The sequence below is a fragment of the Camelina sativa genome, chromosome 18 (genome assembly GCF_000633955.1).
Source record: "Camelina sativa cultivar DH55 chromosome 18, Cs, whole genome shotgun sequence".
NCBI classification, from domain to species: domain Eukaryota; kingdom Viridiplantae; phylum Streptophyta; class Magnoliopsida; order Brassicales; family Brassicaceae; genus Camelina; species Camelina sativa.
The window spans coordinates 8,251,117-8,275,818 of NC_025702.1; the positions used below are offsets into that span (position 1 = coordinate 8,251,117).

The window sequence follows — 24,702 nt, forward strand, 5'->3', positions numbered from 1 at the left end:
TGCGGACAAGTTTAAGTTAAAAGCTGCGTTTTGGGTGAGGAAAACCCTTAGGTCGTGTTTAAAAGCAAGTTTTGTCGTCATTAGGCGAGTTTAGCCGCTTCGGCAAAGAGAGAAAGAGAGAAGGAGTTTTGTGAGTGTTCTTGAGAAGTTCTTGGAGTTTGAGGAAGTTTTTGTAGAGATCTGTAGCTGGGATCGTTGTAGGAGCTTCCTAGGAGCGTTATATTCCTGTTTGTTGTTCAGAATCGTCTATGGCAAAGGTAAGTGCATGACCATGGCTTATCTAATATAGAGATTCTCTGATCTGGGTGTTTATGTGTTGTGTGGCTTGTTAGAATGTTATTTGAAGCTTTGTGAGGCTTTCTTGTGGCTTGGGATCGAGTTTGCTGATTGTAGGGACAAAGATCCGGCGAGAAGCTTCAGGGAATACGATGCTCGGCATGTGCGTCAGTCGATGGAGTGCAAGGACGGTGCGTATTGACCTAGGAGCATCGGGCGATGCCATGTGGAGGCGTCGGTTGATGCAATTAGGGATTTCACGTAATGTCGAGCATTGCGTCGGTCAATGTAGTAAGAGTATCGGTCGATGCAAGTGTACCATGTGTAGGTCGATGCAAGCTTGTGTCGGTCGATGCAAGCTTGTGTTGGTCGATGCAAGCTTGTGTCGGTCGATGCAAGCTTGTGTCGGTCGACGCAACCCCAGTCGGTGTCGGTCGATGCATGGTTGGTGTCAGTCGATGCATAGTCCTGGTTTGTTGTTGTTTGGTTGTTGTTTGTTGGTTGATAGTTAGAGATGTCTCTATTGTTTGTGTGTATAACCCAGTAGATGGGAGGATTGCCTTACTGAGTGTTTATAAAATACTCATGCATAGCAATTTGTGTTTGTGGTGTATGTAAAGGCAAAGTGTGATCGTGGAATCAAGGCAATGAAGAGGAGGATGTTCTAGTGTTTCACTTGGTTGTTGTCTTGCTGGCTAGGTTGCTAGAGTTGAGTCATTAGAACATGGTTTAGGATTGCGGGTTCTTTGATTCATGATGTTTGGATATTATTATGTTTTGATATAATGATTATTGGATATTGGCTATTATTGAATAGGGAGAATAGCACATACACCTACTTTAGGAGTTTAAGTTTGCAAGTAGACATACTTTTGAGATAAGGTATACTTTTGTGAGGATTATTGTACGGAAAAACTCATTTCCAGACAATTATACCCTTGCCATCGTGATATGTGTGTGCACTAAACATATGAGATTGTATTGTTTCTTGACCATTGGATTTAAGCTAAATAATTCTAATCCTACGGCTGGGGAAGATTGTGTCATTGTGTGGATAATAACAACAGATAAATCTTTTTGTCATTTTTCTCTTTTTTTTTCCTCTACGTTTTTTTTGTTTTCTATCTCTCTTTTTATTCTTTTCTTTGTTGTAACATTTTAGTTAGTTATTATCAAAAATTTATCTGTTCATTTTTTTACAATAGATGATGATTATATTTTTTTTTGCATTTTAAGATGTATATTGCTATATTTCTTCTGAATTAGTATATTATACACTGTCAATTTTTAGTTGAACATTTGTTCACTAATAAGTGGATGCCCAATTACAATATGTTGTGTTTAGCTGTAACAAAGCATCCACTTATTAATGAACAAATGTTTAACTTTTTAGTTGAAATGTTACAATTTTAGTTGAACTTTTCTTTGATGAAATTAGTTTTGTCCATTACAAAATGTAGAAATATTTGAACAACACCACTCAGTGAATTTTACTATTGTTTGCATCAAAACATTTTTACTTTTATTTTTTTTTATGAACATCCAAGTGTATCCACCAAACTATGACCACATGGATATATATGATTAAGATGTTCAAGTTAAAATGAAATTATTGGGCTATGCGTTTAAACCCTAAATCCTAAACATTTAAATCCGAAATCCTAAACTATGACTGCATGAATTGCTTATCATGGATTCAGTAATATGATTTTACTATTGTTTGTATCAATGTTTTTTTTTTTTGAATGAACATCCAAGGGTATCCACCAAACTATTACCACATGGATATATATGATCAAAGTGTTCAAGTTAAAAGGAAATTATTGGGCTATGCATTTAAATCCTAAATCCTAAACATTTAAACTCTAAATCTTAAAGTATGACCACATGGATTGCTTATCATGGATTCGATAATATAGTTTTACTATCACTCTAAATCTTCTTCTTGATGGTGGACGTGGTTGTGGTTTTGGCGATTATCCTACATGAATGGAAAGCTAATGTGTTCTGCAGGACACCTCATTTGCCCATGATGGTTCATCATTTCCATAAACCATTGTTGTTGGTTTTGATTGTGACTATGATTCAGACTTAAATTTAGATTTTGAGGTGGCTCATAAAGTCCAATATGTGAAGCTATCGGGCGACAAAATTGTTGTTCCTGAATAGGATTTAACAAATCCGCAAAAATCGTAGATGCGGAAGAAGACCCCAACTCATAAATCGTAGTAGTTGGAGTGATTGTAGAAGCCAAATCCACCATCAAACTATTTTCTTGAGAATTTGCCACCGCTGTAGAAGAAGATTCGCCAATCTCCATACCCGAATTTTGTAAAATCTCGAACCTGCGATTAACATCTTTAATATATTGATCAATCATATAACCCAAATCATTAAGATCCAAAATATTCATAGGAAACATTCCCATGTTTCCCATAAAAAATTGGAACATGACTTCAATCATCTCGAGCTCCCTATTTTCCGTTCGTTGTCTCCTAAAATTCTCGGTGGCTTTCGCGATCCTTTGTCTGAGAAAAGCCTCTTGATCTACCATCTTTTTATGCTGATGCATATCTGGGAGTGACTTAAATTCTGAAATTACCCTTCGCACATCAGAATTTGATGGCCACACTTCAGGACTAGTGTCGTATGGACTGTAAATGATCGCGCATGCAGTGATACCACAAAGAGTCGTGAGTTCGTTTACTTTCTTCATCAAACCCTTCTTTCTTTTTTTAAAATTTGCTTTTCTCGGATAATCATTTGAAATGTAAGCAAGCTTTACTTCCTTTCTTGTCCTTATAACATATTTTCTCTTCTTTTTGTGTGTGTGTTTTCTTTTAAGGCTGGAAAAGTACAGTATTATATAGTAATGAAGTATAAAGGGGTACAAACTTTAAAGATTTGTTTCTTTGATGAGAAACATTTAAGTTTAGACTATAGGTGGTAAAGAAAGATATTTACAACTAATAAAGTTGTATTATATAAGATATCTTACTTCTATTAGAAGAAAAAAAATTTGAACGTCTAAATCAGCCTTGATGCATGAACATTAAAAAAAATATCAGTGGAAGGTACATATGAAATCCTTTTCCATATTTTACATGAATTATCACGTAATAGTTAACATCTATATTAACATTTTTGAAGTACATTTTGGTTTATGCCCTTTAAGTTTTAATAATTTAATTTTTTTTTACAACATTAACCCCTAAAACAATTCCATAAATAACATTGTAGAGAAACTCAAATACTAAATTTTCTTAAATTGACCAACATTTGTTACATTTATTGCCATAAAATCTTAACAACATCTATACATTCCGATTTTTTCCAAAAACAACTCTATCCATTAAAGTTTAAACCCATTAAATCTCCAAAACTATTTTTATGGATGCTAAAATCTCTCAAATTTAAATGATATACAACAGACTTTACATAACAAAAGTTTACAATATCCATAATTATATTAACATTAATAAATTTCCTAAACCGAAAATCCAATTATAAAATATCACATTAAATATGTTGAAAACCCCCATATAATTTGGTTTATTTTTTATTTTTTGAGGAATTACCAAAAAAAATAAAATTCTATTAATTATCATAAACTATATATATTGACATGGAAAAATTATAAACTATATAAGTATGCTAATTTGGTAAAACAATTAACATAATTAAACTTGATAAAAAACTTATATAGATTTTTTTTTCGCGCAAAAAATTATTTCGATTTTGGTGAGATGGGTTGGCATTAATCCTATATAGGGAGTTAAGTGGAATTGTTTTTTTTTNCAAAAACAACTCTATCCATTAAAGTTTAAACCCATTAAATCTCCAAAACTATTTTTATGGATGCTAAAATCTCTCAAATTTAAATGATATACAACAGACTTTACATAACAAAAGTTTACAATATCCATAATTATATTAACATTAATAAATTTCCTAAACCGAAAATCCAATTATAAAATATCACATTAAATATGTTGAAAACCCCCATATAATTTGGTTTATTTTTTATTTTTTGAGGAATTACCAAAAAAAATAAAATTCTATTAATTATCATAAACTATATATATTGACATGGAAAAATTATAAACTATATAAGTATGCTAATTTGGTAAAACAATTAACATAATTAAACTTGATAAAAAACTTATATAGATTTTTTTTTCGCGCAAAAAATTATTTCGATTTTGGTGAGATGGGTTGGCATTAATCCTATATAGGGAGTTAAGTGGAATTGTTTTTTTTTTAAACACTTTTAGATGTGTACCAGGAGATAAATGTATTACTAGACTATACATATACCACACGGGTTAAAACCTTGAAAACAATACAAAAATCCTATACTTTGAATACTTATATCAAATACCTGTAAAATTTTCTATTTTTTAAATTAATAAAACAATAATAAAATAAAAAATAAATACAATATAATTTTAAATTTTTAAAATAAAAAATATTGTCCCGCGGTGTACCGCGGGTTAAATCCTAGTATATATTAGAAAATATAGTCCAAAACCTCATATAGAATGACTGTTACATTGATTATCAATACAATAAAATATGATAAAGATCTAAGTTAAAAAATCTACTTTTTAAAATTTTATTTTTACAAATTTAGTTTGTAACCACAAAAATCATGAAATATCAAAACCTAGTAATGTTATTCAAACAAGATCTCGTTGATGCTGTTACTTAAAAAAAAATCAAATATTTGTGATTTTTACCAAGATTTGATATTACAGTATAAGTAAGATTTGATCCCAAAAAAGTAAGTCAAAGATTCTTAAATACATTTTGATTATTTCCCAATTGAATTGTGGATTAGCCATGAATTAAACAGATTTTCCATTAATCAATACATTTTTTTGTGATTATTTCTTTTATTAGAAAGATCATTTGGTGATTTGTAGAGATGATAAACAAGTCTTTAAAATCTCTCGGACCTAGCAAATCGACCATCGAATATGGATGAGCTCACGGGTCTAGTGAGAGGACGTGAGCGCATTAAGCGAGGTGTGCCCAAGGGCCGAGAGTGGACATGGGGCCACTGAAAGGTAGCAGTTGGGTGTTAAGGTAACTAAATTATGGTGATTTGAATCATCCATGTTAAATCAGTAAATTAGAAGTATAAATAAAATATGATGACTTTTAATCATCCATGTTAAAGCAATAAGTTAAAGAGTAACTAAAAGCAATAAATAAGTTAAAGCAGTAACTAAAGTCATCAATACTAGAAGCAAATTAAAGCAGTAAATGAATATTATGCATTTAAAGGTCATTGGGTGGCAGAGCCGCGCTCTGATAATAATATATGTCATCTTGGTAGAGTGATCGTGAATTTGATAGACTGATTTTGCTGATAACGTGTTTTAATTTAATATTTTGTATTGTAAATAAATTTTGAGTCTTAAAAAGAAGATGAAAGTGAATATGATAAACTAAAGGAGGGAGAGAGAAGACATAGGGAGAGATAGACCTGGACATTCGGGTACCCGTTCGGGTTCGGATCGGGTATTTTAGAGGTATAGGACCCGTTCGGGTATTTCTAGACTTCGGGTTTGGATCGGGTTCGGTTCGGGTATTTTGGGTTCGATTTCGGTTTACCCGAAGTTCACAAAACTCAAAATTTTAGTATCTAATTTAGTCAAAATTATTCAATAATACGCAATACATTTGAAAATTTAGAGTATTTTTTACCCAAATTTACTAATAAACAGTTTAAATACTTCAAATTATCAAAAATATCTAAAAATCTGAATATTTTGGACACTTATATTATTAAAAATTATAAATATTACTAATATATTACTACTATATATTAAAAATATGGGTATATTCGGATACCCGTTCGGATTTCGGTTCGGATCGGGTTCGAGTTTGGGTTTTTGGATTTAGATATTTAGAACCGTTCGAGTATTTTACAATTTTGGATATGGGTTCGGATCAGGTTTTTTGGGTCGGGTTCGGATCGGATCTTCGGATCTGGGTATTTTGCCCAGGCCTAGAGAGAGAGTGTTTACATTCGATATTTAATCATACAAAGGTACTTGTATATATAGTGAAGAAAATAGACTTAATTGTAATAATAAATATCAATGGGCTCCACTTTAAAATCAATATGCAAAGTCTTGAATTGTGTAACATTATTATCTATATGTCAAAAAAGTTTTGATGACAAAAATATGTATTACATTTATAGTAAATGATGTGTTACATTTATATATATATATATATATGTGGAAATCTCAACATGTAAATATGTATATATCATTTTTAAAGATGATATATATATATATATATATACACATAAACAATGTGCAAGTTTAAAGTTTTGTAAATAAAATTAAATTTGAAAAAAATATATTAAAACTTATTGTACATTATTTACAAATTTTTTTTTGCTATAATACAATAATCAATACAATCCATATACAAATCTTTTATATATGTTACCATTAAAAGTGTAGTTTTTACACCTAGGTATATTGTATATTACAAATATATTATTTACCACCACCTAGAAAATGTCTATATGAACAAATTAAGCCAACTATTACATGTCACTTTACTTTTACTTTTGCATAGTTTCTTTAATCACTAAAACTGTTGGCACAAAAAACATTTTGAATAAAAAACAAATTACATCACAATAGTGTATGACAAACCATAGAGAGAACCTTGTTCTGTCCTCCCTTATGGATAGAATCTTGCGTCCAACCTCCTCCACCATAGAGAAAACATTCTCTCTGTCTTCCTCCGTTAGGTAGATAACCTTGCGTCTAACCTTTCCCACCTTCCACCCTTGGGGAGATAACTTTGCGTCCAACCTCCTCCACCATAGAGAGAACCTTGGCTATTCCCTCCTCCTATGTGGAGAGAACATCTTCACGTCTTTTAGCTATCTCAAAGTGGCTTGCTCCAGCAACCAATAAAACTAAAGACCCTTTTCCAACGTCATAAAATCTTTTAATAGTAACTAATGTTAAATTATCTTAATGTATTCATGGAAGTTTCTTTGACACACCATCATATAGCCTCTGTCTCCAAACTCCTATGGATCTATCAAAAACAATTTATGTTTTTCCAATCTATCTATGTTTGTTGTAGGCTTGTGTTTGATTAGGCTATTTTATCCAACCATTAGGTTGATGACCTTCTCCTCTTTATCTCATTTTGAGATTGAACAAATCATAACAACTATGTTTGCACAAAAAAATGGTCTATGACCAAACAATCAAAGTTGAGAAATTAGAAGAAAATTGATGTTACATAATTAATGAAATAATAGAAAATTATAAGCACAATAATATATGAATTTCAAATAATTCAAAGATGAAAATATAAATTAAATAAAACAATCTAAAACTACTACAATAAATTTTAAAATACAGTATTAGAAAAAGAAGATGCATATATTAATCTTCTATTTTTTGGGTCAACATATTAATCTTACCTGTTCCAAACTGAAAAAGAAAAAAAATAAGGAAAATTTGTCTTCCCATTAAAAAAGTTTGGCTAATAGAACAAAGTTGAAAGCAATATTTTTGAATAAATTCTTTTGTTAGATGAATAATATGAAGTGAGTATTTACATTTTTTAGGATTAATAATTTTCTGTATATTTTCCTTAATTCTTTTTCTATTTTATGAGAAAATTTATTTCAGTGAGCTCATTGTTTAATTTTTAAATTTCTTGCTTCCCACTTTCTTGTAAGATGTACTATCGCTCGACGATAAGAACGCTTTCTGTTTATTTGATCAAGTGTTATTTAATCAATGTTATTATATTGCATTTGTGTATTTATCTTTTTTTATGCTACCTGCCCTGCAAATTAATAAAAATAATAATAACACCGTGAAAAATTTGTTAATCTCAAATACCTTAGTTATTATACATAAAAAACTTTGTTAACACTTAAAAGTCAAAGATTATGTAGTATGCATTATAAAATTGAGAAACTAAACAAAATTCAAAGAAAAGACGACAAAAACACATGGTAATATCTAGGAATCTATTTATATAGTTGCATCGATTAGACAACAAACAAATTACATTCGAGACTTGTTCAAGAACTACGATGTGTCAAACAAAAGGTTAATAAAAACAAAGACAAAATTTTTACCAAGAAAAACAAAGCTAGTCGAAATATTTTGTTTGGTGAAAAATATGTCATCGTCTATTTGCTTATATAGAGGGGTGTATTTACAATCCTTTTCCTTTTAAGATTTAACAAAGTTTTTTTAATATAAGATTACAATTATCTTATACATCGTTTTACCAAGCTTTAAAAATGTGATTTCTAATCATTAAAATTGACATGTGTCATGATCTAATGAGTTACTAACTTGGATATTTAATCGTTAAAACTGACATATGTCACGATTTGGTGAGTTTTTAACTTTGATCTCTGATCGTTAAAATTAACACGTGTCACGATCTGGTGAGTTACTAACTTTGAAAACCAAACTTTATATAATAAGATAGTTATTATAATACATATATTTTTTATAGTGCAGATATTAAAATCATAGAATTTTTTATATCTTCTTAATACTATTCTATTTTTAATACAATTTCTAATAATATTAATCTAAAGTATAATACTTAACATTTACCAATCATGCTTTCGTTTTCAAACGGTACAACCAAAATTATAGAGCCCCAATAATAAAATAAAGGTATAGCCGTAACCAATTAGGTCCATATTACATTATCATTGTTTTGAACTATTATTTAATTTTCTATTAAATCTATATAGATATTTTTAGTTGTCTATATATATAAAGTTCACTTTTCTCATTCCTGGTGCTGCTACCTCAGCTACTCCTTCTATTTAATGATACCAAATTTTATAAACTACCCACTAACCATTTTCTATTGCTTTTTGGACCAAATTTCTTTGAAACCCCTAATTATTTGAGACTCCTAATATGACACGTCAGTTAGATTTTAGGTTGCTTTCTATGACTATATATATATGTAGGATTTCGAGGGAGGTTCGACCTCACCTCCTTCTTCACATTTAAAAACGAAACGTCCCTTCTTCTACTTCCAATCGCTTCACATCCTATCTGAGGGTTTCACCCTTTCTTATTTCATTGTTTTCTCGGGTATGTGCAAGTTCCAGAGATGAAACTGGTCTCATGGACGTTAATTAGGATTAGGGCTTAAACGTTTCAAATCCTGGTGATAATGACATATTGTTCGGGGAAGTGCAACTCATTCCGGAATGTAAGTGTCTAACCAAAAAAAAACATCCACTCCGTATTTCTTTTGCTTCCTCCGATTGGTGATTCATTTTCTGATCTTTTTTTCCCAGATTTAAAAACCTTGACTGATGGTTTCAGTTTGGTTTATCAATCACTTACGCAGCCAAAAACGCTAGGTAGCTGGTCTTTCTTAAGAACTTATAATAAATTTTGTATTTGGAGAACTTATATTAAAGTTTAGTATTATCTTCGTTTGATATGGATATAGTCTGACGCTGGAATATGTCCAATCTATAATAACTTATGTTGCTTATCTAAACCTTTTTATATGTAGTAAATTTGTTGATTTCTTGCAGGTGAAAAGATTTGGATGAGGAGAAAAATCCAGAGACATACATACGAAGACTCCTCCAATTGCTAAATCATTGGTACGACTTACATTAGGAAGAGTGATTTTGTTGGGCTTTTCCTATGCCGATCAAACACTTTTTCCTTCGCTGGTCAAACTATTTTGTGTTTATTTAACTGTTCGTATGTACTCTTATTAATAATGTGCTTCATGGGGTTAAAATAATTGAACTACATATCATGATTTGATTATTTTTTGTACTTTTGTTTGCGTTTTTCATTTAGGAAGTTAAGAAAAAAAAACGTCATTGCGAAAGAGTTTGAAAGTTATAAATGCTAAGCTTCCACAACGTAACTGCCTCAAATTATGGTTAGGCTAATAGACATTCTCTTATTCAATACTCTGATATAATTTGTAAGACAGTCATGGCAATTAAATACAAATCTGATCAGTTTTAAATTTTTATTTTTGTCAAAGGTATGGAACTTACACTTTTGTATATTAGATATTTTATAAACTTCCTGCTATTGCATGATTAGAACATATATACGTACTACATTGAACATAGTATATCCTCACTATACATATTTCTCAAGAATCCTAAAATGGTTACTAATATATTCGTTGCAACTCTTGTGACGTTTTTGTTACAAATAAAAATTTGTGACCATTGTATTGCAACCATTCAAAAAACGTCACAAATGCGTAACAATGTTTATATTGTGACTAAATAATTTTAATTGTGACTAAATATTTCGTCTTAATAAAATTATTTTCTTGTAGTGCTTGAAGATGCATTGAAAGGAGGAAATACAACACCATGATGTCTATGCTGATGATGATCAATTCGTTTGTCACATAAAAAGACGAAGAATGTGAGGAGGTGGTGCGTTAGTGCAAAAGTGGAGAGAATGAAAGTGTTGTAATTTCTGTTAGTAGTTTGGTCGGAAAAACCAGTTAAAGTAGAGGCCAAAGTTATGTTTTCGCATATATTGTTGCACCTCCAATGCAAATAATGCAAATGGGTATGTATATGGGTGTGTATATGTCCATAATCCATTGCATATAGTAAGTGGAAAAGCTTAAGTGATTGACATGAATTCTGCCGCATAATCTTTTGTGTGCTCTACCAGTTCTAGATACAAAATCAAATCAACTTTTACTTTGATGGAAAATGATTGACAAGTAACAAACACGCTTAGCTATAAATTATCGCATGAAAACATGTATTACTGACTAATTGTTGTCATGAAGGATAGATAATAGCATTTCAGGCCGACAAATTATAGTTTTATTGTACAAAGTTAAGATTTCATACTTTAAAATTTCATCATAATGATTTATGTTACTTATACTTTTAATTCATTCACAGTACTATCCAAAGAAAATAAAACATGAATTTGCTGCCATTTCTTATCATGAAAAAAAATATCTTCACTCTGTATATAAGCTTATAAATAATATTTTCTTACTAACATCTAGAATGAATATAGACATCAAGATTAACAATTCAGAAACTCAACTAACTAATATCATTAACAAAAGTAAAAGAAAATATTCAAACTACATTTGATATTGTTCAGAAAAAAAAATCTACAAAATAAAATAGCTACAGAAAAATTTATTAACACTTTAGCATTGTCTTATAAATTTTAAAAATTAATTCGCGTGTAACGCGGAATATCGTCCAGCCTATAAATAACAGTAGGAAAAAGTCTTAACCTAAAAATCACACACAACTTGCAAAAAATGCTGCGAAACACACACTATTCCCTTGAAGAACTACCAAACGACGTCCTCGGAGATATAATCTCTCAAGTTGCTAAGATTTCATGCACAACCGTGAGACATGTTATGCAAGCATCACCACATCTAGCCAAGGCAGCCCAAGATCACCGAGTCTACAAGAATATCAACCTAAGGCCCCTGGCGATGAATCCACTAGCAGCATTAACGAGATACCAAGACCTCATGGAAAAATGCATTACAAGTGGAAATGTTGAGGCTCACTATATCAAAAGGATCCAAGAGTATTTTCAAAAGAACAACACAAAAACAGGGCAGGAACACTTGAAGAAGGCGGCAGAAGGTAGTTATGAGAATTGTATGTACCTTTACGGAATTGTGAAGTTGTGCAGGGGTGACGCAGCGGAAGGAAAAATTTGGCTTGACAAGCTAGGCTGGAAACAAAACAAAACAAAGGGTGACCAATGGTGGAAAGATATCAAAAAGGCATTACACAGAGTCAATGTACAAAGCCTACAATGCTACTACACTACATTGGCAACAATCAGACCAACTATTTACTGCACCGTCAATGACATGGAAAATAGATGCGCACACTGCTACTACTACAAACAAATGCTCAAGTTTGTCTTTTTCATTTAGCTTAAGGAACAACAATATGGTTTACCAATGTTATCAACCTTAAATGAATTCCACAATTCGAAATAGAAATCTATGATTTTCTCCTTCTTAAACAATAGCGACGCCTCCAAAAGAATTAAAACAAGAGAAACAAGGAACAAACCTAAAAGTATAGCAAGTAAACAAAAGATATATAAAAAAAAAATTAAGTCCGCCACTTACCATCACATCAAAATCAGAACATAGAAGATCAAAATATGTTGAAAAAACTTCCTACAATCCATCTCAAGAAAAAAGTCTTCAAGTATTACGACCAACAAGACATAGATATATGCAAAGAGGTCTTTACCTTCAGGGACAACTACATCATAGAAAAACTGGGCTATACAAAATCAAAAAGAATAACCAAATCAAAGCAAGGCAACACAAACAACACTTTCAGAGGATCAGGGAAACACAACTAGAAACCAATTAACATTATTTGGCAGCACTTCACAAAACAATCTCCAAAGACAAAGAAGGTAAGAGATGCACACACCTTTAGTAAACTAAAGAGATTCAGAAATATGAGTGCCACAATCGATAATCGTAGAACTAAATTATATGAAAATGAAAACTGAGCCAACAAAAAACAACCTGCACTGTATAAAATAACAGCTAAGAAAATTAATTTTTCCCAAACACAACTCACATCGAATCGAAAAAATCACTCAGAGGAAAAACGGAAAAAAATACAACTAAGAACACAAAAAACACTCACAACTTATTAGGAAATCTAAGAAACACAACACATTTTCATAAAAAAATTTGAACACAAATTCACATTTACGTTTAACGAAATCAACAGGGGGATAACCAAATATCTCCTACAGATGCGAAGCGAGCAGGAAATCAACCAAATACGCAAACCCAAAAAAAAAGATAATGGATATATGAAAGGGATGACTGAAAAAACGATTACGAGCATCAAAGAAATAGGTTCAATACTCATACTGTCCTCTAGATCGCAAACATTGCTCTTCTCCTATCCGTTCACGAGGACATCGAATTTTGAAAAAGAACAAATTCATTCCCAACTCAATAACATACAAATAATGACCCAATAGACCAACACATTATAAGCCTTACAGAGAAATTGGGCCAACGGCTGAAACAAAGAAAAATAGCCCCAAAAAAAGAAATGTAAGTTATTGATTTTATTTACTTTTCTTAATAAAATCCACAACTTTTTTCACTCCAAACACTAAAACATTGACAAAAAAACTACTCCCACAGTTTACTAAATACATATGAAAATATTAAAAACTCTAACCCAAAACCACATATAAAACCAAATAACAATCCAACCACAAAATGACAAATAATAATAAATTAATCAAAACTAACAACTACTGCCAAACAACAACTTTAACTACACAATATTAACTTCTCATGATAATTTAAAAAAAAACATTAAAAACACACAAGATTATCTCAATTTTTTAAAAATAAACAGCGATATGCTTGAAAATATTCAACAAAACAAGATAACCACCCAAATCAAATACAAAAACAGACGTAAAGATGAATCTACGTAGCAAAAAAATAATATACACAAAAAACCCGGAATACACCTTAATCTAATTCGCGGGTCAATTGCTAGTCTATATATATAAAGTATAGTTTCCTCACTCCTCGTGCTGCCACCTCACCTCAGCATACCACTTTATTTCGTAAGCCCATTTCGTGAAAGAAGCCCATATTTTCGAACTGAGACATTTGTATGAAAGCCCAATTCGTTATCTCAATTTTGTGACATTATCGACTAAGTCCTGTTTTTTTGGCCGGCGACTCCTCTCGACGATAATACTCCACAACTGACGACGGCGCTGAGGACCTGAAGCGTCCCTGCCCTTCTCATCTTCCACACCCTTTCGCTGTCTTCGCTCTCTTCAATCTCCATTGTAACGTCTTTCTCTTACTGTAATTCATCCCCTTCAATGCTCGCTCTTTCAATTGAAGACCCACTACGCTATCTTTAATTTGTGTATCTATATAATGTCTTCTTCTCCAATTTCATGCTTCATATATTTGTCTTCGTCTCTTTGATTTCTCCTTACTAAAAGATGAAGAGAAATCCCGAGTTTTGTCAATATATTTGTCTTCGTCTCTTTGATGATTGAGAGGTGTTTTGTGTGTGTAGCCAAGTAAGAAGATTGCAGATGCTAAGCTTGCAAAGGACTTTCAAGCTGTTTTAAAAGAGTTTCAGAAAGCTCAACAAACGGCTGCTGAAAGAGAAACCACCTATGCCCCTTTTGTTCCTCAATCCGCTCTTACCCCTAGGTAACACCATTGTTGTTGTTTATGTCGTTTTTTATACTCTGAATCAATGATTAGAGATCAAAAGCATTCATTTTTGTGAATTGTTTGTCTGGTTTTGATAATGATGTTCCATAGTTGTCTTGGTTGGTTTGGTATATAGTTACACGGTCAGTGAGGTAGATAAGGCCCCAAGACAGCGGGCACAACTTCAGGAGTCTAAAAGGTATGTGGTACTGTAAAAAAGAACAGATCTTTGACACATCTCTCTCTCCATTGTTTGAGATGTGACTTATGTTGTGACATCTCAAAAAGTTGTGGTGCAGGCAGGAACTTGTGTTGTTAGACAACGAGATTGCATTCAATGAAGAACTGATTAAAGAACGAGAGCAAGGAATACAAGAAATCCATAATCAAGTTGGCGAGGTTAATGAAATCTTCAAAGATCTTGCGGTTTTGGTTAACGATCAAGGAGTCATGATATGTAAAATCTAATAAACTCAATATGAGCATGTCCTTATCAAATCTACAGTTATAAAACTCACTTTCTTTTTTATTTAATTTTTGCAGATGATATCGATAACTCCCATGCTGCAACTTCAAAAGGCAAAACTCAGCTGCCGCAAGCCGCGAAGACACAAAGGTCAAACTCATCTCTGATAAAACTCTCAAACTTTTCAGGCAATACAGTGAATGAATGGCGTTTAGGAAACCTTTCGGATAGATTAGGCCACGCTCTTATGTCTTGATCTTGTTTACACGCAGACATGCTTGCTCTTGCCAAGAGCCTCTTGGTGATATTTGGCATTGTACTCCTGTTTGTGATCATCGTACTCGCAGCTTGATTTCAAAACCAAGAACAAGTCATTTGGGTGATTTCATCGATCTTAAAAGTGTCAATGAGTGGAACTACTTGGTATATATAACATATTTTGAAGACAATACATAGAAGTTGGCTTTGTAGTGTGATTTGCTTCGGTTCGGTTTGTTGGTGGCATGTGGGTTCATTGGTTCATGTAATAGAGTGTCTCTGTGTTTGGATTTTTTGTTGTGCAAACTTTTTGCTGGAGTTGAGAGAAAGTCTGTGTTTCTCATGAATTATCCGGTTTGATAAATCAGAATGATCATGCGAGGTCATGTTTTTGGATTAGTTTAAATTCCCTCATCTGTGCTGAGAGGAAACAAAACAATTGACTCAAATGACTGTCACAAAGAAGTCTGAAACCAAAAAAAACTGAGTTATTATGACTACTTTGATTTTTTTACAAGATTCAACCTTTGAGCTCAAAACCGATGCCACAAGAATTGAAATTGCAGACAAAACCGTTGCTGCGAATGTCAAGGCGGAAACATACTCTGTATGATCCCTAAATCCTGCAGGGATATCCCAGAAAATAGAGCTGGGTTCAGTCTTTGATCTGCCAATCGACAAAACCAAACATCTTCTTTGTTCATGTCGGTGGTTTGTACATGGCTCGAGAAAAAGAACAAGTCTGGCTCTCCAAACTCCACTCTAGAGTATCCACGGTCGTCAAGAGGCTGGAGATGGATGATAGAGAAATAAAGATCCAATCTTATTGAAATAAATCAAAACAAGACTTGAGAAAAGATCAAGTGATCATTTTACCTGATACCGAGCATGTAAGGGAACCTTTAAGCTGATTTCACAATTTATATAATCTCCCTAAGGCAAACGTTCAACAATCATAAGCTCTTGAAGCTGAAACTCAGAGTAAAAAGGAGTGGACGTTAGGAGATTACGATGTGGGAGGTAAATTAACAAACAAAACATTCTCTAAGTTACAAAAAAAATATTCCAATACACAACAAAGGAGATAAAACCAATTTCCACTTGGACAAATTCTTTAACAAGCTAAAGTAAAAAGAAAGAAAATGGAGATGTAAATGATACATATTGGTTCACCGGATTAGTATGAATTAACTGGCAAAGCTGCTTAACAGCGGTCACGATCTGAGCTGGTTGAACCACGGTCCACTCCTCCAGTGTACCAGCGTAAGGTGTCGGAACATCCTGAAAAGACAAAGACATCACCGGAGCATCTAAATAGTCATGAAATTTTTTTGTTAATGGCAGCTGTAAGACTTGCGCCAATCCCACCGGTTCTAATACACTCCTCCATGATCAAAACCAGGCGTGTTTTCTTTACTGAGTTTCCGATTGTGTGAAGGTTGAATGGTTTCAGCGACCTGATGTCGATAACCTCAGGGTCATACCCTTTTTCTCACCAGAGTGTTTCCTCCCTGCATCACATGGTACCTCATCCGCGAGTAAGTGAGGATGGTAATGTGTTCCCCGGGTCTGACCATCTCAGTTTCTTCAAGGTTACAAATGTAGTCTTCGTCTGGGACTTTCTCCTTGAGATTGTAAAGCAGAACGTGTTCGAAACTAAAACTGAATAAAACTAATTTGGCACCGGTTGACACTATCTATCACCAAACAGAAAAAAGGTAAGAGATGTAGACACTGGTAAAACACAAAAGAGACGCTCAAATAAGATTAGTACATTTAATTCGCCATATAACATCAATGTTTGTAAATGAACTCGAGCCAAAACAAAAGCTCCCCAAGCTATCAAACAACCAGTACTATTTCAGAATCAATACATATGCAAACGTAAACCAACAAAAAATGAGAAATTTCAAATAGAGCAAAATAGAAAACACCGTAAATCCAGGCAAATACAGAGATGGTCCTAATGAAACTAAAATTACAACTACCTTCTTAAAAGAGTCGATTAATTAATTAGAGAATCAAAGTACACATGAGAGAACCAATTAACACAGATGTTCAACGAACTAACCAGGGGAGAACCGATTACCCACCAACGATGCGAAGCCAAGACGAAAACACCCCAAAGACGCGAATAAAATTTAAGTTTTCTGTATCGATACAATAGATGCTTCAAAACAAAGTACGCCCATCAAAATAAGATTTACCAGCCTTCTACTATCTAGTAGATCGAAATATTGATACACACCATTCCGTTCAACAAGCGATATATGACAAAGAAGAAAAAACACAGTTACAAGACACAGGCTATTTCCCTAAAGGACAAATACATCGAATAGACCACTATCTTTAAAGGCCTAAACGGATATTTGGGCCCAATCAATGTAATACAAAAAAACAATAAGCACCCGAATGTAAGTAAATTTAAAACCTTACTAAAAATTACACAAAAGCATTGACAAACATTTGTCACAAATTTCGTTAAATACGTATTCTTAAAAAAAAAACAAGGAATTACAACCACGTATAGAAAAAATGCAGAAAAACAATCAATCCAACGGATGACGAAAACAAAACAATGCACAAAAATCTACACATATGCAATTTAAATAACTGAAAAGCAAAACAAAATTATAAAGAAATATAACTAATTTAAAATAAAAATGTAAAACTACTGACTACAATATACTTAATACAAAAAGCTGAAAGAAAGCCAAAATCACCATAAAAAATAACAAAAACAAACAAAAGAAGTTGAAAAATAGATATAAAGAGAAATTAACAAAACACATAAAAAATATTCACCAAAAAGGCACATATCACACCCTAATCTAACTCCCACGCGTAGCGCTAGCCAAATACTAATCTATATATATAAAGTTGGTTTTTCTCTCTTCTCCTTCCTCCACCTCGTCACTTTTTATTTTCTATTTTAACTAATTAATCCACATCATTAAAAGACATAAAAACTAAAATTAATGCATCAATTAATTCACTCATTTTTGTAATATTTTAATTATTATTAAAAACAAGAATTTAAAATAAATTATAAACTAAAAACAAAATGAAAAAAATACAACCAAAAAAATATCAAGGTAAAATATGAATAGATATTATATAAATATAAAATTAGATATTTCTATCATAATATAATAATTGTGTAAATATTTGTAAAATAATAGAAATAAGGGAAAAATAAAACTATCATATACTTAATGGAACAGCAATTACTTCCAAGAGTTACAATTATTAGACTAAAGAAAATCAGAGTTTTTCTTTATAAATCAAACACAAAATTTTAAATATTTTTTAAATCAAGATATTATTCAATTCTTTGTGTTAAATTATAAATTTATGTTATCGATTAAAAGTCGGTGTATATTATTATTTTCAATTATAGCAAAATTTAATTGTAGTACAATACTGTCACAAAAATTTTGCGGTAAAGGGTGAGTATATTCTCTAAGATTTCTTTATGTCTACATTAGTAAGTAATGATCACTCGATCATTAAAAAAAGTATTAGAAGATGAAAAAGATGAATAATAGTTATAATATGTCTTCATAATCAATATATTATGAGGGAGGATTTCGACTTGAGATCCTTTCTGGTGGGTTCTGATTTGCGGGTCCATGATCTTCTAGATCTGAGATGGAGTCTTATGAGGGTTTGATCTTTGTTATTGAGGATCTTCAGATCTATGGGTTTAGTTTCCTTATTCGGTTCACGGGGAGGATTCGAGCAGGAGATATGGGTTGTTAATTCCCATTTTGTCTTGTTCTCTTCTGGCGGTAATCTCGGGATTGTCGGATCGGTATGGTTTATGTGGGATTGGAGTGAGAGGGCTTTGATCCAGGGAGGCAAAGCTTATGGTTCGGGATTTCTCTGGGTCCTTTAGGTTTGGTATGTGACTTTTCAGCCGCGTTAATTCAGGGACGTGATTCTGAGGATCTCGGTCGCGGTTCTTGCGGGTTGGAGATCTTCTGTGACAAGGTGGTTTGGTCCTCCGGGATTGACTATAAATTCTCTGTGCGGTCTATCTATCTTCCTCATTCTATACTGCTTAAACAAGCTTGTCTCCTTAGTTTTCTTTGCTTTTCTTTGGTGAGTTGTCGGGGCTGTTTTTTCTTTTCGATCGGGGGTTTGTTTCGGCTGTGTTTAGCAAAGCGAGTCATGACTCAGAGTGCTCTGTTTAAAGGGAATGTTGCGGGGTCAGGGGGTATGCTGAAGATTAAGGTCCCACAGTTCGACAATACGGCTTTGATTGAGGGTTATGCTAAAACCTTGATTGGTAGATGTATGAACCCAGTGATGCAAGATATGAAGGCGTTGTTGTTTATGCTGTCGAGGATATGGAAGATGGAGGAGAGGGTCGTTGGGGCTGATCTGGGGTTGGGACGGTTTTAGTTTGACTTTGAGCAAGAGTCTGATATTTCGGAGGTGTTGAAGATGGAGCCCTATCATTTTGACCATTGGATGCTTTCTTTGGTCAGATGGGAGCCAGTGGTGGATCTGAGGTATCCTTACGTCATCAAGTTCTGGGTTCGTGTGATGGGAGTTCCTCTGCATTTTTGGGCAGATGAGACCTTCCGCACTATTGGTGCTGACTTGGGAGAGGTGGAGGAAGTTGATTTGGACAATGGTCGGGTGAAGATCTTGTTGGATGGTTTCAAGCCTTTAATCTTTGATGCTACGATCGAGTTTCACAGTGGTGAAGAGACGAAAATATCACTGCGATATGAGCGTTTATTTGGATACTGTCGGAAATGCTATAGTCTTTGTCATGATGTATCTCGTTGTCCCCTTTTTGGTGATAAAGGGAAACAGAGGTTGGAGGATGGCTCTGAACCATGGTCTGAGGACAAGCTCCAGAGCTATAAGGGTGCAATGGTGAATGGTGCATCTGCAGGCGCTGGGTCAGGGTTGAGTGGTGATAGTTCAGGGGTGCTTCACCAAGGTCCTGCTAATAGGAATGGGCATGGTGCTGGTTCTCAGGCGGTTAATCATCGGCCTGCTCAGGGTTTCGGTGGTAAGTGGAGAAAGAATAAATGGGGTTCTCATGCCGATGAGAGGTTCGTGAAGAAGAATACGTATGTGGTTCCTCCTTCCGTTCCAACCTCTCAGGTCCCCATTTCAAGGGATGGTCAAGTCCAGGTGATGTGGGGCTCAACTTTACTGCTGAAGAGAAGAAGATGTTTGATGATTTCTTGGGGCCAAATTTGGAGGAGGCTGTGGCTACGGGTGATCCACCAGTGGTGCCAGTGTCGGGTCTTGCACAGGGTGCTGATAAGAGGGTGTGTACAAATTTATTCCCCAGTGATGGTGAACTGAGTGTTCCAGTTTCAGGATCCATGGAACTGACGCAGCAAGAGGAGTTGTTCTCTGCTGATCTTAATGACTTGCTGNTAAAGGGAATGTTGCGGGGTCAGGGGGTATGCTGAAGATTAAGGTCCCACAGTTCGACAATACGGCTTTGATTGAGGGTTATGCTAAAACCTTGATTGGTAGATGTATGAACCCAGTGATGCAAGATATGAAGGCGTTGTTGTTTATGCTGCCGAGGATATGGAAGATGGAGGAGAGGGTCGTTGGGGCTGATCTGGGGTTGGGACGGTTTCAGTTTGACTTTTAGCAAGAGTCTGATATTCCGGAGGTGTTGAAGATGGAGCCCTATCATTTTGACCATTGGATGCTTTCTTTGGTCAGATGGGAGCCAGTGGTGGATCCGAGGTATCCTTACGTCATCAAGTTCTGGGTTCGTGTGATGGGAGTTCCTCTGCATTTTTGGGCAGATGAGACCTTCCGCACTATTGGTGCTGACTTGGGAGAGGTGGAGGAAGTCGATTTGNAGACCTTCCGCACTATTGGTGCTGACTTGGGAGAGGTGGAGGAAGTTGATTTGGACAATGGTCGGGTGAAGATCTTGTTGGATGGTTTCAAGCCTTTAATCTTTGATGCTACGATCGAGTTTCACAGTGGTGAAGAGACGAAAATATCACTGCGATATGAGCGTTTATTTGGATACTGTCGGAAATGCTATAGTCTTTGTCATGATGTATCTCGTTGTCCCCTTTTTGGTGATAAAGGGAAACAGAGGTTGGAGGATGGCTCTGAACCATGGTCTGAGGACAAGCTCCAGAGCTATAAGGGTGCAATGGTGAATGGTGCATCTGCAGGCGCTGGGTCAGGGTTGAGTGGTGATAGTTCAGGGGTGCTTCACCAAGGTCCTGCTAATAGGAATGGGCATGGTGCTGGTTCTCAGGCGGTTAATCATCGGCCTGCTCAGGGTTTCGGTGGTAAGTGGAGAAAGAATAAATGGGGTTCTCATGCCGATGAGAGGTTCGTGAAGAAGAATACGTCTGTGGTTCCTCCTTCCGTTCCAACCTCTCAGGTCCCCATTTCAGGGGATGGTCAAGTCCAGGGTGGTACAGGTGATGTGGGGCTCAACTTTACTGCTGAAGAGCAGAAGATGTTTGATGATTTCTTGGGGCCAAATTTGGAGGAGGCTGTGGCTACGGGTGATCCACCAGTGGTGCCAGTGTCGGCTCTTGCACAGGGTGCTGATAAGAGGGTGTGTACAAATTTATTCCCCAGTGATGGTGAACTGAGTGTTCCAGTTTCAGGATCCATGGAACTGACGCAGCAAGAGGAGTTGTTCTCTGCTGATCTTAATGACTTGCTGGGTCCAGCGTTTCTCACCAGGGAAGACACTACTTTGGGTTTTATGGATACTATCATGGAGGAGGAAGGTGTGGCGATAGAGGGCAGTCCCCGGGATGAAACACTCCTGACGGATACGCAGGTGGAGGAGAGTGCGGATGAGGTGGTTCATTCTGATCAAGCGGTTGATGGCACGGTTAGTGATGTTGTGGAGGGGGCCTCTGAGTATAAGTTACAGGGTGTAAAAGCGGAAGGAATAGTGCAACCTCCACGAGCCAAAGTGGTCAAGCAAAAGGGGCTCTTTCAAGTGCTAGCACCAAGAAGAGGAATCTATTTTCCTTATCATCTCCGCGAAAGAAGGTTGTCGCAAAGGGTGTTGGACTGAATGGGAAACTCGGTTCTCACCAAGGAGGGAAGCCTCCAAACTCAGCGGCTGATTGATGTGTTTAGTAAGTATCGGGAGACAAGGTGACGATGACGCTAGTTATCTGGTTCTATTCTTTTTGGTTTTTCATATTTTGTTTCTCTGGAATAAGTTACCAACGGGTGTTCCGTATGGCTTTAGTCACTTGTTTTTGGATTTCATTGTGCTTTTGATTTCTGCTTTTTTGGGTTGTACCCGATGTATCCTTGTTCTACAAGTAATAATATATCCTTGTTGGCCCTTATGTTGGTGTATCTTCTTCTCTAATTTCTTACTTAACTTTCTGGACAATCATTGTTTCTTTCTATAATGGGTTACGGTATTGCGATGGGAATCGAGTGTTGGGCTTCTATTGGGCCTGCTCTTATTTTACTCGATACTAAAGGGTTTTGATCACTTACGTATGTTAAGAAACTGGTTTGGTAAAGCTTTCTGGTGACGATGGTTTAATTACGTGTTGGTTCTATTTTGGCATGGTATGACTTTTGTTTTTTTCATCTCCTCGAGGGTGGGAGGAGGTGACCTTGGGGTTTTTAATTCCCACAACTTCATTTTTGTTACATGAATATTGTGAGTTGGAATTGTCAAGGCCTGGGTAACAAGGCCACAATTGGTAATCTTCGGGATTTATGGATGAAACATAGGCCTGATTTTTTATTCCTCATGGAAACCAAACAACCTACCTGTGTTTTGGAAAAGTTTGTTGGTCATTTTGTATATAAGAATTTAAGACAATTGATCCTATTGGTTGTAGTGGTGGTATGGCTCTTTTTTATAATCAGGATGTCTTTCAGGTTACAATTTTATTTGAGTCTAACCGATTAATTGACATTGAAGCGGTTTTCAAAGGAAGGATAATTAATTTATGGTGATCCAGTCCCCAAGAATAGAGATTTGGTGTGGGAACGTCTTTTAAGAATTAGTTCTACTCGGTCCACACCTTGGTTCGTGGTGGGTGATTTTAATGAGCTAACAGGGAACCATGAAAAGCGGGGTGGGAAGTTACGGCATCCTTCATCCTTTCTTTCTTTCAACGGAATGATTCAGGATTGTGGATTTTTGGAGTTCCCTTATCTTGGTGATTGTTTGTCCTGGAGGGGTTGGCGTGATAGAAAGCCTATTCGTTGTCGGCTGGATCGGGCCTTAGGGAATGAGGATTGGCATGATTTGTTCCCGGACACTGTGATTGAGTATTTGTCAATGATAGCATATGATCATAAGCCTCTAGTGGTTAATATTGGGGCCAAAAAACCGCGTGGAAAGCGGAGCTTTATGTTTGATCGTCGTTGGATTGGTAAGGCGGGACTGATGGATGCAATCTCTTCGGGCTGGGGCTGGGGCGGGGGTGTGGACCAGGAATCAGGTAATGTTGTGCAGAAAATTGTGAATTGTTGAAAGGCGATCTCTCAGTGGCGCAAATCCCAAGTCCCATTTGGTAGGGAACTCATTGAGGATTTGAAACGAAAATTAGAGGTGGCGTTGGCTGATGACTCAATACCCCCATCTCAAATTTCGGAGTTACAAAATCGTTTACGCCAGGCGTATGGGGATGAGGAGATATATTGGTATCAGAAGAGTCGGAATAATTGGATGCGGCTAGGGGACAAAAATTCCGCATATTTTCATGCCTTAACAAAGCAGCGCAGACCTCGTAATCGGATCACTGGTTTGTTCTCTAAGGATGACATCTGGTCGACCGAGGATGTGGATATTTGTAATACTGCGGTATCGTATTTTGATGAATTATTTACCTCCACAAATCCGGATAATTTTGAGGAGGCCCTAAGGGAGGTTAATTCGGTGATTACGGCAGAGGAGAATGAGCAGCTCACCGGCCCAGCAACGGAGGCTGAAGTCAAGTCGGCTATGTTTATGATGCACCCGGATAAAGCCCCTGGTCCAGACGGGATGACAGCTTTGTTTTACCAAAAAGCATGGAGTATCGTTAAGAAGGACCTTGTTGGTTTGGTTAATCTGTTTTTTGTGGAGGGAGTCCTTGATAAGGATCTCAATCGCACTCATATTTGTCTTATTCCAAAGGTGGCCAAGCCAACTCGTATGGCAGAACTACGTCTGATTAGTTTGTGTACCGTTGGTTATAAGATTATTTCTAAGATATTGTGTCAGCGGCTTAAGAAGGTTTTACCTGGTCTTATCTCTGAAACTCAATCAGCTTTTGTTCCAGGTAGGTTGATCTCAGACAATATCCTTATTGCTCAAGAGATGTTTCATGGTTTACGTACAAATCCGTCATGTAAAGGGAAATTTATGGCCATAAAAACGGACATGAGTAAGGCATATGATAGGGTTGAGTGGGATTTTGTGGCAGCTTTGTTGCAGAAAATGGGTTTTG

The 24,702-nt window shown here is 35.2% G+C and overlaps 3 protein-coding genes across 3 annotated transcripts in view; 2 read left to right on the plus strand and 1 right to left on the minus strand.

The window, feature by feature from the left end:
• Nucleotides 2,355-2,992, minus strand: LOC109130441 (agamous-like MADS-box protein AGL80). Its single transcript, XM_019240003.1, has 2 exons — nucleotides 2,696-2,992; nucleotides 2,355-2,372 (listed from the first exon to the last, which is right to left on the minus strand). The coding sequence occupies exons 1-2, from the start codon at nucleotides 2,990-2,992 to the stop codon at nucleotides 2,355-2,357; spliced, it is 315 nt and encodes a 104-aa protein (XP_019095548.1).
• Nucleotides 12,167-15,359, plus strand: LOC104763238 (syntaxin-22-like). The gene is made up of 6 exons (XM_019240050.1): nucleotides 12,167-12,256; nucleotides 14,399-14,538; nucleotides 14,678-14,740; nucleotides 14,841-14,998; nucleotides 15,085-15,174; nucleotides 15,295-15,359. Exons 1-6 carry the CDS (start codon nucleotides 12,167-12,169, stop codon nucleotides 15,357-15,359), a joined length of 606 nt encoding a protein of 201 aa, XP_019095595.1.
• The window catches only part of LOC104763239, a 5,926-nt gene continuing 4,611 nt past the window's right edge, over nucleotides 23,388-24,702 (plus strand). The window contains exons 1-2 of the mRNA XM_010486642.1: nucleotides 23,388-23,712; nucleotides 23,821-24,534. Of these exons, the coding sequence (XP_010484944.1) occupies nucleotides 23,388-23,712; nucleotides 23,821-24,534 (1,039 nt within the window). The remainder of the gene's footprint in view (nucleotides 23,713-23,820; nucleotides 24,535-24,702) is intronic.

Coding starts and splice junctions, on each gene's coding strand:
- LOC109130441 (XM_019240003.1), bottom strand. CDS start 2,992: ATGAAGAAAGTAAACGAACTCACGACTCTTTGTGGTATCACTGCATGC.
- LOC104763238 (XM_019240050.1), top strand. CDS start 12,167: ATGACATGGAAAATAGATGCGCACACTGCTACTACTACAAACAAATGC. Junction 14,539..14,677: donor CAATCCGCTCTTACCCCTAG/GTAACACCATTG, acceptor TTTGGTATATAG/TTACACGGTCAGTGAGGTAG. Junction 15,175..15,294: donor AAGGTCAAACTCATCTCTGA/TAAAACTCTCAA, acceptor TGCTTGCTCTTG/CCAAGAGCCTCTTGGTGATA.